Source organism: Vombatus ursinus, unplaced genomic scaffold (genome assembly GCF_900497805.2).
Source record: "Vombatus ursinus unplaced genomic scaffold, bare-nosed wombat genome assembly UNPS02010219.1, whole genome shotgun sequence".
NCBI classification, from domain to species: domain Eukaryota; kingdom Metazoa; phylum Chordata; class Mammalia; order Diprotodontia; family Vombatidae; genus Vombatus; species Vombatus ursinus.
In genome coordinates this window covers 11,904,359-11,916,587 of record NW_020949997.1, presented here as the reverse complement: position 1 = coordinate 11,916,587, position 12,229 = coordinate 11,904,359, and the positions used below count along the sequence as shown (strand labels likewise).

General features: G+C 41.0%; 1 protein-coding gene across 1 annotated transcript; it reads right to left on the bottom strand.

Annotated features, from left to right (window-relative positions):
* Nucleotides 1-2,115: 2,115 nt before the first annotated feature.
* Nucleotides 2,116-11,504, bottom strand: LOC114037109 (cystatin-like). The gene is made up of 3 exons (XM_027853929.1): nucleotides 11,224-11,504; nucleotides 5,157-5,270; nucleotides 2,116-2,392 (listed from the first exon to the last, which is right to left on the bottom strand). The coding sequence occupies exons 1-3, from the start codon at nucleotides 11,446-11,448 to the stop codon at nucleotides 2,309-2,311; spliced, it is 423 nt and encodes a 140-aa protein (XP_027709730.1). The 5' UTR covers nucleotides 11,449-11,504; the 3' UTR covers nucleotides 2,116-2,308.
* Between the last annotated feature and the right edge of the window lie 725 nt (nucleotides 11,505-12,229).

Here is a 12,229-nt window from a genome sequence, read left to right as displayed (position 1 = left end):
GAATGAATTTATACCTGTGGAAGTGATGCTAGGTGATAGATCAAACCATTATTATTATTGTTGTTGAATATTATCATTATTATTATTCATTATGACTTGTCAAAACGAGTTTTTTCTCCCCCTTTTCTCTTAACTTTTGCAAAAAGTTTTGCAAATCCCAAATCTCCCCTCAACTATTAGAACAGTAGATTCTATCAAACTAATTCTAAGGATATTTATTAGTATCCAAACAAAGCAGACTGCCAATTTTCAGCTAATGGCTGCCTCCCAATATTACATCATCTTCAGGTTAATTAGAAGTGGCTCATTATTGGTTTTGATTCAGACAACACGTTACCTACATCTATAAAGTTGCTTGAATATATTTTGAACGTATGTCATGGCCAAGTTTCCTCAAAGACAGCATGGGTGGAGAAAAAGACTATCCATGAGGCTGGCAACTGGGTAATTAACACTCAGAAAGGGTTATCCATGAGCCCAGGAATGTGCATACTGGACAATTAGCACTCTTACTTTTTCAAAAACAGAAGATCACGGGCCCTTATTGATAAGGATGGGAGGTCAGAAGTGGAACCTTTTTCTCTATATAAGCAGAAGCAATCTAGCCTCAAATGCAAATGGCAAAGCCTCATCATGTAACCCTCATTAGGACTCAGGTATATGTGTCAGGGCAGAATATGCCTGTAAAGGACCAGAAACTCTACATTCTCAGAGGTGTGACTTTCAACTGGAAGTAGCTAAGGTGTCTTAGCAGTTTTCACACTCTGCAATCATCATCCTTCTGAGATCTGGCCAGCTATAATTCATATCCAATTTAACTCCAACAAATTTCACTGGAATTTATGTGTATATGTACATGTAGATATATATGTATATAGTATATATTACCATATTAAAAGGTGAAAGCAAAACTTGTATAACATGTATATATACAGATATATATGTAAAATGCATGAAATTTTGCTTTCATCTTTTAATAGTATGGCAGGGAGAGGGGAAAATTTTTTTAATATTTACCACATAACCATTAATTTAGAGAGCATTAGCTGCTAAATGTTGGGGAATGGGGGAGGGAGACTGATCACTTCTCCAACCCTTGGAATTAGGCCAACAAACTTAGAACAGTATTGAAAGACAGAATTTGAAAAGATGTCCTCTGTACCTAGATGAGTACCTGTAGGTTATCCTGTTCCAGTTTTATCAGTGTATAGGATGAAAGTGGCACATTAGTCAAAGCTAGGGTGTTATTAAGTTGGACACAGCATATAAGGAAAGGGAGATATTTCCATTGCCTCTTTCAGACCATGTCCAGGTGGCATTCTGTTCAATTTAGGCACCATATCTTATAAGGGATGTTCACAACATGGAGCACATACATTCATAAGAGGATAATAAGAATGACAGTGAGGATGACTTGACATCATGTCATATGTGTAATGGTTGGAGGATAGATGTTTAGTGTGGATAAGAGGAGGCAGCTGGGTAGGGGAAAAGACACAATGACACTTCAGTATTAGAAAATGGCGGTGATCTCCAAGACAGATTAGTTTTGTTAGAGGGCAAAAACTAAGATCAATACAGAGGGATCCAATGGAAGTTACGATATTATAACAGAGCATGGCACACATTAGAATAAGACACAAGGCAGTCCACTCAGTAATTAGATGTGTTTAAATCCTCATTTGAGATATTGTGGAGGGGACTCCTACCATAGGTAAAGAATTGGATTAGGGGACTTCTGAATCTCCCTTATACCAGGATTTTGAGATAATGCAAATAAGTCAAGCCAAGAACCAGGGATGGGAACATGGATTAACAAAAATAGAAAAGGAACTCCCTGGCCCCTAAACCTAAATATCCTTGTGATTCCTTGTGCTTATTAGGGCTAATGTGTAAAGTTAAGTCTCCACTCTCCTGTGCCTTACCCACTGGAAACTACTCTGGACACACTATAAAGCTATTCTAGTTCTAATGGCTCCCTTTTAAAAGTGAACTGGCACACTGAATAAATGTAGTTGCTTTTTATCAAAACAATTTAAAAGTTGCAAAACCTCTAATCTTTGAGAATTTGCAGCATTTGGAAAACACACAGAAAAAGTCTGAGTATGAAACCAATTAGTAATGAAAAAGGTACTTTGACAAGCCTTTATTTCTTCCTCCTGCCAGCTTAGGGAGGAGATTACATCATTACCTTGCACAACACTAACAGTTAAGCAATAATGAATCAAATGGGTTGTGTTATTGCTGTTCTTTCAAAACAGAGAAAACAGCTGCAGCTCAAACTGGTCGCAGATCTATGAGGATACGCCTAGGCATCTTTGCATTCATTCTTCAGGAGGGAGGTTTTGCCCAACCAAGGAACAGAGTACACCTCAAATTCGCAGATGGAGTGCTGGGAGGAGGAAGAAAGAGAAAGACCAGCAATGAGAATGAAGAAAAAACATTTTAAGAATGGACCCAGAATTATCTTTTCCAATAGGTACACAAGTTGGGCATTTAAGGAAATAGGATGATGATCCAAATTCGTTACTGCCTAAATTTCAGAGTGTGTTTCCAGACTTAGCTTTACATATACCAATGCAATTGAGCCTCATAGTTCCCCTATGAGCTAGCTTGCTCCAGGAATTACCTCCATCTTACAGATAAAGACACTGAAACTGAGTTTGGACTAGTAGTTTATGGGAATCCTTTCCAACCTCCTATCTACTCCAATCATGTATACATTAGAATTTTCCTTTTCTTTAATCAAAAGAAAGAAAACAGGTATACATATCAATAGGAATTAGGTCTGCAGTACACAAGGACACTAGTGAGGTTGAGGGTTAAGAGGATGGGGACGGTTACATACTGAGGTTTTCACCTAGTGTTACCCACAGCCTACACAACTCCCCCCCCCACCTCTTTCCAAAAGAGCATGTCTAGAAAAGACGTTACTACACAGAAGGGTATCATGCTCTGCATAGGAATCTTTGTTTCTAGCATGCTTTCCCACAGTCCCTGGGCTGAAAGGCTTTCGATATCCTTCTGGGGAAGGGTAATGAGAGGAGAAAATTGTTCTGGCCAGAGTTGCACTAGCTCAGGGGAGGTACTGGGTTCAGAGTTGGGAAGACCTGGGTTCAAATCCTTCTTCCAAAACCATGAGACTTATTGTATGATGGCGTGGAAGTTATTAGGAAGTCTTCTCTAAGAACCTTGGCTTCCTCATTTGTAAAGTGTGGATAATTATACTTCCCAGAATAGTTGTTAGACTTAAGAGTTAATGTGTGTATAAAATGCTTTGCAATCATTAAAGTGCTATTTAAATGCCAGATTTTATTGACCAAAGACTCTTCCTCTGAAAAAAAAATGAGTGGGGAAGAGGGAAGATGTAAAGACAAGAGAGTAAATCTCTTCCCAGAGCCCTGAAGAAGCAGAAGGAAACTAAGGACCTCAAGGAAAAGGAAAGGCCAAGAAGGGGATCACCCCATCTCCTGATTCTGGACATTTTCCCTGGCTGTCCTCTAAGCCTGGAGATGTCTTCCTCCTCATCTCCACTTTCTGGCTGCCTTCAAGTCTCAGCTAAAATGCAACCTTCTGCAGGAAGCCTTTCCAGATCCTCCTTAATCTTAGTGTCTTCCTTCCATTTATTACCTCCAATTGATCCTTTATCTTGAACGTATACAGTTTTTTGGATACGTTGTCTCCCCTGTTAGACTATGGGCTCTTTCAAAGAAGTGACTTCATTAAAAAAAATTTCTTTTCATCTCTAGGGCTTAGTCCAGTGTCTGGCACATAGTGGGCACTTAGACATGACCAGCTGCAGGGGAAGCTTCACTAACTTAACCAAATTCTATTTCTGTAAGGAAAATGATATCTTTTGGGACCTCAGGTGGTAAATCAGGGGTCAGACTGTAAGGTGATGAGAACCACCCTAAAGTATCTCCCCCACGTTTGTCCTTTGGAGGAAGGAGGTGAAGGCTAAAATAGTTAAGAATTAAGCAACACTATGGGTAAATCACCAGCAATTCAAGAGGTTGGCCTCCTGATTAACCAAAAGTAAACCTGAGACTGAAATCATGCTCTTGGTCAAGAGAGTTCACATGAGCAAGTTCAAAATTTGTTCTGTCCCGAGAGGACGATTCATTCTTGCCTGGGGAGTACAGGCAGTGGCTGAGGAAAGAATCAAGTCTGTTCTGTAGAGGTGCTGCCAGCATCCTTTTGTTCCCCCAGACAAAGCCCCAGTCACCCCACCTTAGGTAGTTTCATCATTTTTTTTATTACACTGCCACGCCCCAGGCATGAATGCTGAATCTCTCTCCATTTATTTAGGTCTTGTGTTATTTCTTTAAATACTGATTTGTAGCAGGGTGTAAGCATTATGGGTGTCTTGGTTAACTCTCAGCTACTGTATGCAGTTATTTTAAATGGAATTTCTCTACCTTTTCCTCTTTAATTTTTGCTAGTCATATAGAGAAAAAAGGCTGATGACCTTTGTGGATTTCTTTTGTATTCAGCTATTTTACTGACTTATTTATCTAGATTAGTTTCTTCACTGATTCTCTAGGATCTTCTAAGTAAACCATCTTAGCATCTGTAGAAGGATAATTTTGCTTCCTCTTTGCTGATGTTCATTGCCTTAGTTTCGTCTGTATTTTTGTCTTATCTAGTATTTCTGGGATCTCTAGCTTCCATCAAACATCAAGTAGGGTACCAGTTCCCACCACATTTGTGTGGTCTTGGGCATGTTACTTAAAACTTTCTAGGTCATAGTTTCCTCAAGGGTAAAATAAATGGGTTGGATGAGATTACCTATGAGGTCTCTTTCAGCTCTAAATCTCTAATTTCATGAAAATCCCTTCAGCAATACAGATCAGTGACTTGTCTACAACATAATCTGAGAGTTACCTAGGGAAATGAGAGGGTGACTTGCTCATGGTCACACAATCATTATGTATCAAAGGCAGGGCTTGAACTTGGATCTGCCTGACCCCAAGGCTCATCCTTTACTGATGTTTCTCTGATGTTTCTCGGCTTTTCTGAAATGCCACAAAAACACACTCTGAACATCTGATAGCAAAACATGAAACCTCTTTGGATCTAAACAATCCCTGCTCCTCCAAAAAAAAATTCCCCCCCCCCCAAAATGAAGGACCTCTTAGTTTCTTTTAATCACATACCTTTTTCAGAGTTGGGTCCTCATGATAGGGGCAGCTTGAAAGGTCAGCCACAGACTTGCTGCAGGTGGTTCGACGAATCTCAGCACTGATAAAGTATTTAATACCAGCCACAACCTGTTAGCAAGAAAATGAAACCGGTATATTAAATGAAGCCCTCTGCCATTTTTGTGTATTTTACATTCATACCAACATCATTTCTGTGATGAATTCAACTTTTATTTAACACCTCCCATGTATGTTTAAGGCACTGGGATAGGTGCCAGGGAAAGCACAAAGGGAAGAACAAAATGGTCCCTGCATCAAGGAGCTTACCTTCTCCTGGAAGAAGATTCCATTCTCAAGAACATTCATTTTTACAGAACGTTTCGCTTCCTAATGATACTGAAGAAATTAAGCAGGTTTTGTTTTCAGTGTGAAATCTGATTGACATGAGGAGTTCCTGCTATGAAAGTTCCTTCCACTAATGCAGAATAGCCACTAACTTTTTCTTAGACTTAAAAACTTATCTGGGGGCTTAGGGAAATATAGTGGTTGAATGACTTCTTCATGGTCACAGAGCATGTGTCAAAGATAGGACTTGAGCCCAGGTCTTCCTGGTTCTAAGGCTGTTCTTCTATCCACTAAATCATGGTGTGTTTCTAAAAGAGGTAAACCAAAATATATTTAAGCATACAGAACACACACACATAGACATACTGTATACATGCATACACATATATACATGTGTGTATATGTATGTATGCTTATACACAGTATTTGTATCTGTTCATATGTGTATGTTCTGTATGCCTAAATGTATTTAAATGTGTGCATATGCGAGCGAGTGCGCGCACGCGCGCGCGTGTGTGTGTGTGTGTGTGACATCATTAGGGAACTCATCAGCAGGAAGTTGGCCACCAAGTAATAAATATTTTGGCCATAGCAACTCAAAAAAAGTCTACTAAGGCAAAGGAGGATTGCTATCTTCCACCAAGTGGAAGACCTCATGGATCTTTTCAAGTATCATTAGAGATCAATGTGTTCTAGACCAGGGCATTTTTCAAATAACTGAAGCTTAGCTTTTCTATGCCTAAACTACTTTAATCATTGTTTATGGAAATCTAAGTTATAGACATATTTCATAGCTAAAATACACTACTCAGAATTTGGCCTTTTTTGATGACTTTTGATAATAAGGTTATCATGGTGAAGATCAATTTTTGTACAGTTCTGTGATATGCAGGGTTTTCTTTGTCCATATTTAGTTAATGGGACAAGACTTCTGTGCTTTGAATTTTTGTGTTTATTTTCTCGTAAGTTCTCCTTTCTCTTCCCTCAGACTTTTATGACTTATTCCTTACTTTTCTCTTATTTATAACTAAGAATCTGCAGCTTGTTATCAGCTCTTAGCATGGTGCCTCGCACACAGTAAGCACTTAATAAATGCTTGCTGATTGACTGGGGATGGGGAAACAGATAAGGCTCTTTTAAATTATGGAATGCTAATACAATAGCTAATATTTACATAGTCTTTACTATGTGCCTGGCATCATGCTAAGCACTTTACAAATATTATCTGGTTTGATCCTCACAACAGCCCTAGGAGGAAGTGCTGTTATTATCCCCATTTTACAGAAGGGGAAACATAGGCAAAAAGAGGTTAAGTAACTTGTCCAGGGTCACACTGCTAGTAAGTGTCCAAGGCTAGATTTGAATTTAAGGTTCTGCGTGAGGGTTCTGCCTATGAAAATAAGTACATAGATTAAAGTTTGAGGATAGGAACCTTTGGCTCTTAACTTCACGGGACTGTTATACAAAATGAGAAAATACAAGTAAATTACTTTGTAAAACTTTCAAAATATGCTATGTTATTATTTTGAAGAGCTTAGCAGTCCTGGACTTCAAATGGATAAATATCAGAAGACCAAAGTTTTTCTTTGGCTTTCTTCCAGGGTTCTTATTCAAGGCTGCTGCATAGGTGACCTATACAGTTTTGGCTCAGATCCTGGCTTTGCTATTATTAAGTCCCTGCTATGTGCCAGGCATTGTGCTAAATGCTAGGGATACAAAAAGAAGCAAAATGAAGTCCCTGCCCTCAAGTAGCTCACAATCTAATGGGGGAGAGACAACATGCAAATAAATATATACATAAAGCAAGTCATATATAGGACAAATAGGAAATAATTAAGGGGGAGAGGCCCTGGACTTAAATGTTTGTATAGGCTCTTTCTAAATCCTCTACTCTGAGACCCAGATAAAGTTTCTAATCTAATCACTAAATTCCTTCCATAGTTAGGGCTTTAAAAGTGTGGTTAAAATCATACACAGCTGCACTTCTGCCAACAAAAATGAATTACCCAAGTGTGGGAAATTTCTCAATTTTAGCTAAATGAACCCCAAGTTCCTCAATCTATTCTAAACCTCCACAATTCCTGGAGATTTTGTTTTATAGGGTCATAGGATTTAGAGCTTGAAGAAACTATCACCTAGCTCAATTTCCACATTATACCAATGAGGAAACTGAGGCCCATGAAGGAAAAGTGACTCACCCAGGGTCACAGTGCTAGTAAGCATCTAAAGCTGGGATCCTGACTCCAAATTCTAATAGACTTTCTACTACAAATATCGCTTCAATCTTTGGCCTTCGCCAAGAGGCACGGCTTTAAATTCCAAGATTAACACTTAGAAACTGTGTGGTCTGGCACAAATTATGTAATCTCTAAGAGCCCATTCCCTAATCTATAAATTGGGTTAATAGATACACTTTGTCATTTACAAGACTGGTGAGTAAAGGGCATTGTGATAGCCTCCTGGTTGGTCCTCGGGTCTCAGAGCCCTCTCCACTCCAGGTCACCTTCCCCTCCTCAGTTCAGTTGTCAAACTGATCTTCCTTAAGCACAGACCAGATCTTGCCAGCCCCACTACAACTGAACTTCAAAGGCTCCCCACTACTAATCATCCAGGACCAAAAATAAATCCTCTGGCTTTGAAGACTCTTTATAACCTGCTCCCTTCTTAACTTTCCAGTCTTCTTATACCTGATGGATGGCTCCCCAAATGCCCCCATAATACACCTCGATCCAATGACCCTGGCCTCCTTGGTATTCCTCACACAAAACACACCATCTGCTAATTCTGGGCATTTTCTCTGGCTGTCTGCCAGGCCTGGGACTGACCGTCACACTCTCATTACTTCCTCCTTCTGGCTTCCTTCAATTCTCAGTGAAACTCCCACTTTCTACAAGAAGGCTTTCATAGTAATCCTTGGTCTTTGCACCTTCCATCTCTGATTATCTCCCATTTATCTAGTATTTAACTTATTTGTTCATAGTTGTTTCATACCGTTTCCCCCATTTGACCATGAGCTCCTTAAGAAGAGGGATATTTTTAAAAACTTTAAGAAAACTAGGCCACTTCTTTTGTCCCTTCCATCTCTAAGATGCTGTGATTCTATAAACCTTAAAGTACCATAAATGTGTTCGAATGAGATGATGCATGCAAAGTGATGCCATACAAATGTTCTCTATTACCACTACTAGATCAGGATTCTGGTCTAACAGAAACTTGTAGCATCGTGTAAAAAGGACACACCTAGAAATTATTTTCAGGATGTTAAGAGACAATCACAATAAACCTTACTACGAGTGATGCATGCTTGATCCAAAACATTTTCTCCTTTTCAGATGGGTACAGGAAATGACACCAATTTTGTGGACATTTCTAAGGTAGAACAGTCTGGGTAAACTTTGCCACAACCCTCAAAAGTCCAGAGAAAATAAAGGTTTGAAGTTTTCAAGTCTAAAATTCCGTGTCATATTGATCCCTCAAAACAATGCCATTCTGATCAGAGAGATCTTAGGTAATGTCTCTCTTACACAAACACATATGCAAAACACCAACCAGGCTGGCTTGACCCTAAAGGCCATTATTAGGCAACCCCAGACCTGCCCAAGGTCCAACAAGTTTTTCAGAATTGCTGAGCAGAATGACCTTTGAGAGGAGAAGAAAAGAAAAAATAAAAAGCTGACTTTTTTTTTTTAAACTGTGCCCTTCTAATGTCCAGTCAACTCAGAATTCCCAGCCTGTAAGCTAAAGCAATCCCAAATCCTCAAATAAGACAAAAAAGTGGGCCACTTCAAAGTAATGTCTGATAAATGGGTCTTTCATTAGGAGTGTATCATTTGCCAGAGGTGAATTTTGGCCATTAGGCAATGAAGCATTTTTCTGACTTAGTGTGTGCCTCGGTATAATAGGGAAGACAATCAGCCAGAGATACTATATTCGGAAACTGAAAGAACCTTAAAAGTTATCTATTCCATCTTTCTAATATTAAAGATAAAAAAATAAAGAGAAAGGTAAAAATTGAGGTCCACAAGTTAACTGATTTGTCTAACACCATGCAGGTATTAATTATGACAGTTCAATTGTGTCCTTCTAACCTACATTACTGTCTGAAAAAAATCAGAAAAGCCCAAAGATAAAAACTATTGATTCACAATTGTTAGGTAGCAGAAAAATAAAAAATTACGAAGGCATAGTAGGTGCCAAAGAACAGCCAGTTTGGGTTCTCTGCTGGACTTTAAAAAACAAGGATTAAAGTCAAGATAACATACTAGCTAACACCCCAATGACCTTACAGACCAAGAGTTATTCTACCCTTTACTGGACTTTTGTAACACCCACAAGAACAGGGTGTTGTTTAGTCCCAAGAAGAGCTGCACCAACTCAAGTTTCTTTTATTCAGACTCCCCAGACTCACAGTGGAAAGTTACTTGGTCTGTTAGTCACAAACTTGGCTCCCATCACAGCTCTGGGGATGGAGAAGAATGCATTACAGCTCAAGGATAAAAACTGCCAGTAGATCCCTGGGGTGCAGGGTACACCACCCCTCACATTGAACTACAAAGGAGAAAGCACACTGGGTCTTCCACTTCCTGAGCTTAGCCAATACAAACTGCCCCCTCCCCCCTTACCCTTTTTAATCCAAGTGACAGTGCAATAAAGTCTGGTAGGTAGGAGATGGAGAGAGCATTTGTTTATATCTGCCCAACAGAGGATAATCCACCTAGATCAGGGTTCCTTAACCATTTTTGTATGTTTTAAGGATCCTTTTGGCAGTCTGCTGAAGCCTACAGACCCCTCCTCAGAACGTTTTAAATGCATAAAATAAAACGCATAGGATTACAAAAAAAGCCAGTCAAAAAAGAAAGTTTCTATTTTAAGTTTAAAATTGCACTAAGACTTTTGGGACATCATGCGAGTGTGTATTATATATTACATTTTATGTACCAAACACTGTGTTAGGCACCGAGGTGAACAAGGTGGAGAGAGGTGGTACTAATAAAGAAAAGCAAACGTCCCTCTCTCCTTTTAAAAACAGAAAGCGAGTAAAACGTAAGGTTGCATGTGGATGAAGTCAAGAAACATTTATTGTGTCTACTGCGTGCTAGCCACTAGAACTTAGCACAGCGCTTGGCATACAGCAGGTAGTTAATAAATTCTAGTTAATTGACGAAGCAGTCAGAATACAAAGAAAAACAACGATACAGTCCAGTCCCTGACCTTAAGAATATATCTGTGTATATCTCTAGACACAAGTGTATATTTATGCACACACGTGTATGCAAAGACACATGCATGTTTTATATGCACTCATTTGCACAAACACATGCAGATATATACATATATGCACACACATACATATCTACATATACACAGAAATGCAGACAGAAATACTCACATATCTACAAACACACACACACACACACAGACAAATGCACACATTTAAAATTTACACTTCCCAGTGAGGATTCGGAAGGTCTCGTGCCCAGCCCCCAGCTCAGATCCCACCTGGGCAGAGCCCTTCCCCGCGATCACCGTCTGCAGGGCCAGGGGAGGGCGCGTGGGGCGCAGTTGGACCCCCGGGGTGCGGCCCCGCTCCACGCCCGGATCCCTGCGGCTGGAGCGGGCCCCAGAGAGGGAGCCAAGGCGGAGAGCATGGCTGCAGCGGCCGGCCCTGCCTCGGGATGACCCCGGCCCGCCCTTCCCCTCTGGGCCCGGGGAGGGGGCGAAGGGCGCCCGCACGCACCTGCTTCCTAACTCTCACTACGCGGAACACTCGGCTGCCGAACTTGTCGTTGCTGGCCCGGTTAAATTCCCTGACGGCGAAGCCGAGCGCTTGCTGCACACCCTCCTCGTTCTCGTTGGCCTCCACAATGCCGCCCAAGAGGCGGGGCAGGCGCTCGGCTTGGACAGCGAGGACCAGGGCGAGCAGCAGCACAGGCAGCAGCAGGAAGGACCGCGGGCCGGCCATGGCGACAGCCGGGAGTGCGCAGGCAAGCAGGCCGCACAGCTCGCTCCTCGGACTAGGGCGCAGCAGAAGAACGCGGCGAGCACACACCTCCCGCCGCCTGCCGCTGGATTTAAATTCCTTCTCCCTGGGCCCCTCCCCCGGCTCGGCCCCTCCTCCGTCCTGCCCCGCCCCGCCCCTCCGTGCAAACACAGCTGAGCCAAAGGGAGGCGGGCGGAAGGGCCTGAGGCCAGCCGTCAGACAACTTTTCTGCCTCTGCTTCGTTCTTTTTTGGAAAAAAAAAAATGTCACGTTCCTCCAAAGAGCTCACAGGGTGGGAGGTTGGGAGTGATTTCCAGGTCCTTCCCTTTTAGGACTTCCTTAAAAAATTCCTTTAAAAATTGTTTTAGTTTTCATTTGGCAAGCATTTATCATCTATTTTTATTGTTACGTAAGTATAAGTAATTTGTTGTTATTTATGCATGCTTTGGGGACAGATTTTATTTCATTCAAACGTGCAAAACATCTGTATTCTCCAGTATTCTTACAATGTACAGAGAACAGGGAAATAAATTAATACCAGTAATTGAGGACCTTTGGTTTCCTTCTATATTCAGCTAAAAGGCCAAGAAGTATTTTTCCCACCCAGCTCCTACTCCTACCCTCCACCGCCCGAGATTACCTTCTATTTACACGGTCTGTATGTAGCATGTACATTTTATTTAAATCCTTGTTTCCTTCATGAGAATGTAAGTTTCTTGAGGTCAGGGACCGTGTCTTTGTCTTTCCTTGTATCCCAGATGCT

What these genes read in the sequence shown, in the direction of transcription:
- LOC114037109 (XM_027853929.1), bottom strand. Translation starts at nt 11,448, where the DNA reads ATGGCCGGCCCGCGGTCCTTCCTGCTGCTGCCTGTGCTGCTGCTCGCC. An exon ending in TAGTGAGAGTTAGGAAGCAG is followed by an intron (nt 5,271 to 11,223) that starts GTGCGTGCGGGC and finishes TCTTGCTAACAG; the next exon opens with GTTGTGGCTGGTATTAAATA. An exon ending in AGGACCCAACTCTGAAAAAG is followed by an intron (nt 2,393 to 5,156) that starts GTATGTGATTAA and finishes TCCTCCTCCCAG; the next exon opens with CACTCCATCTGCGAATTTGA.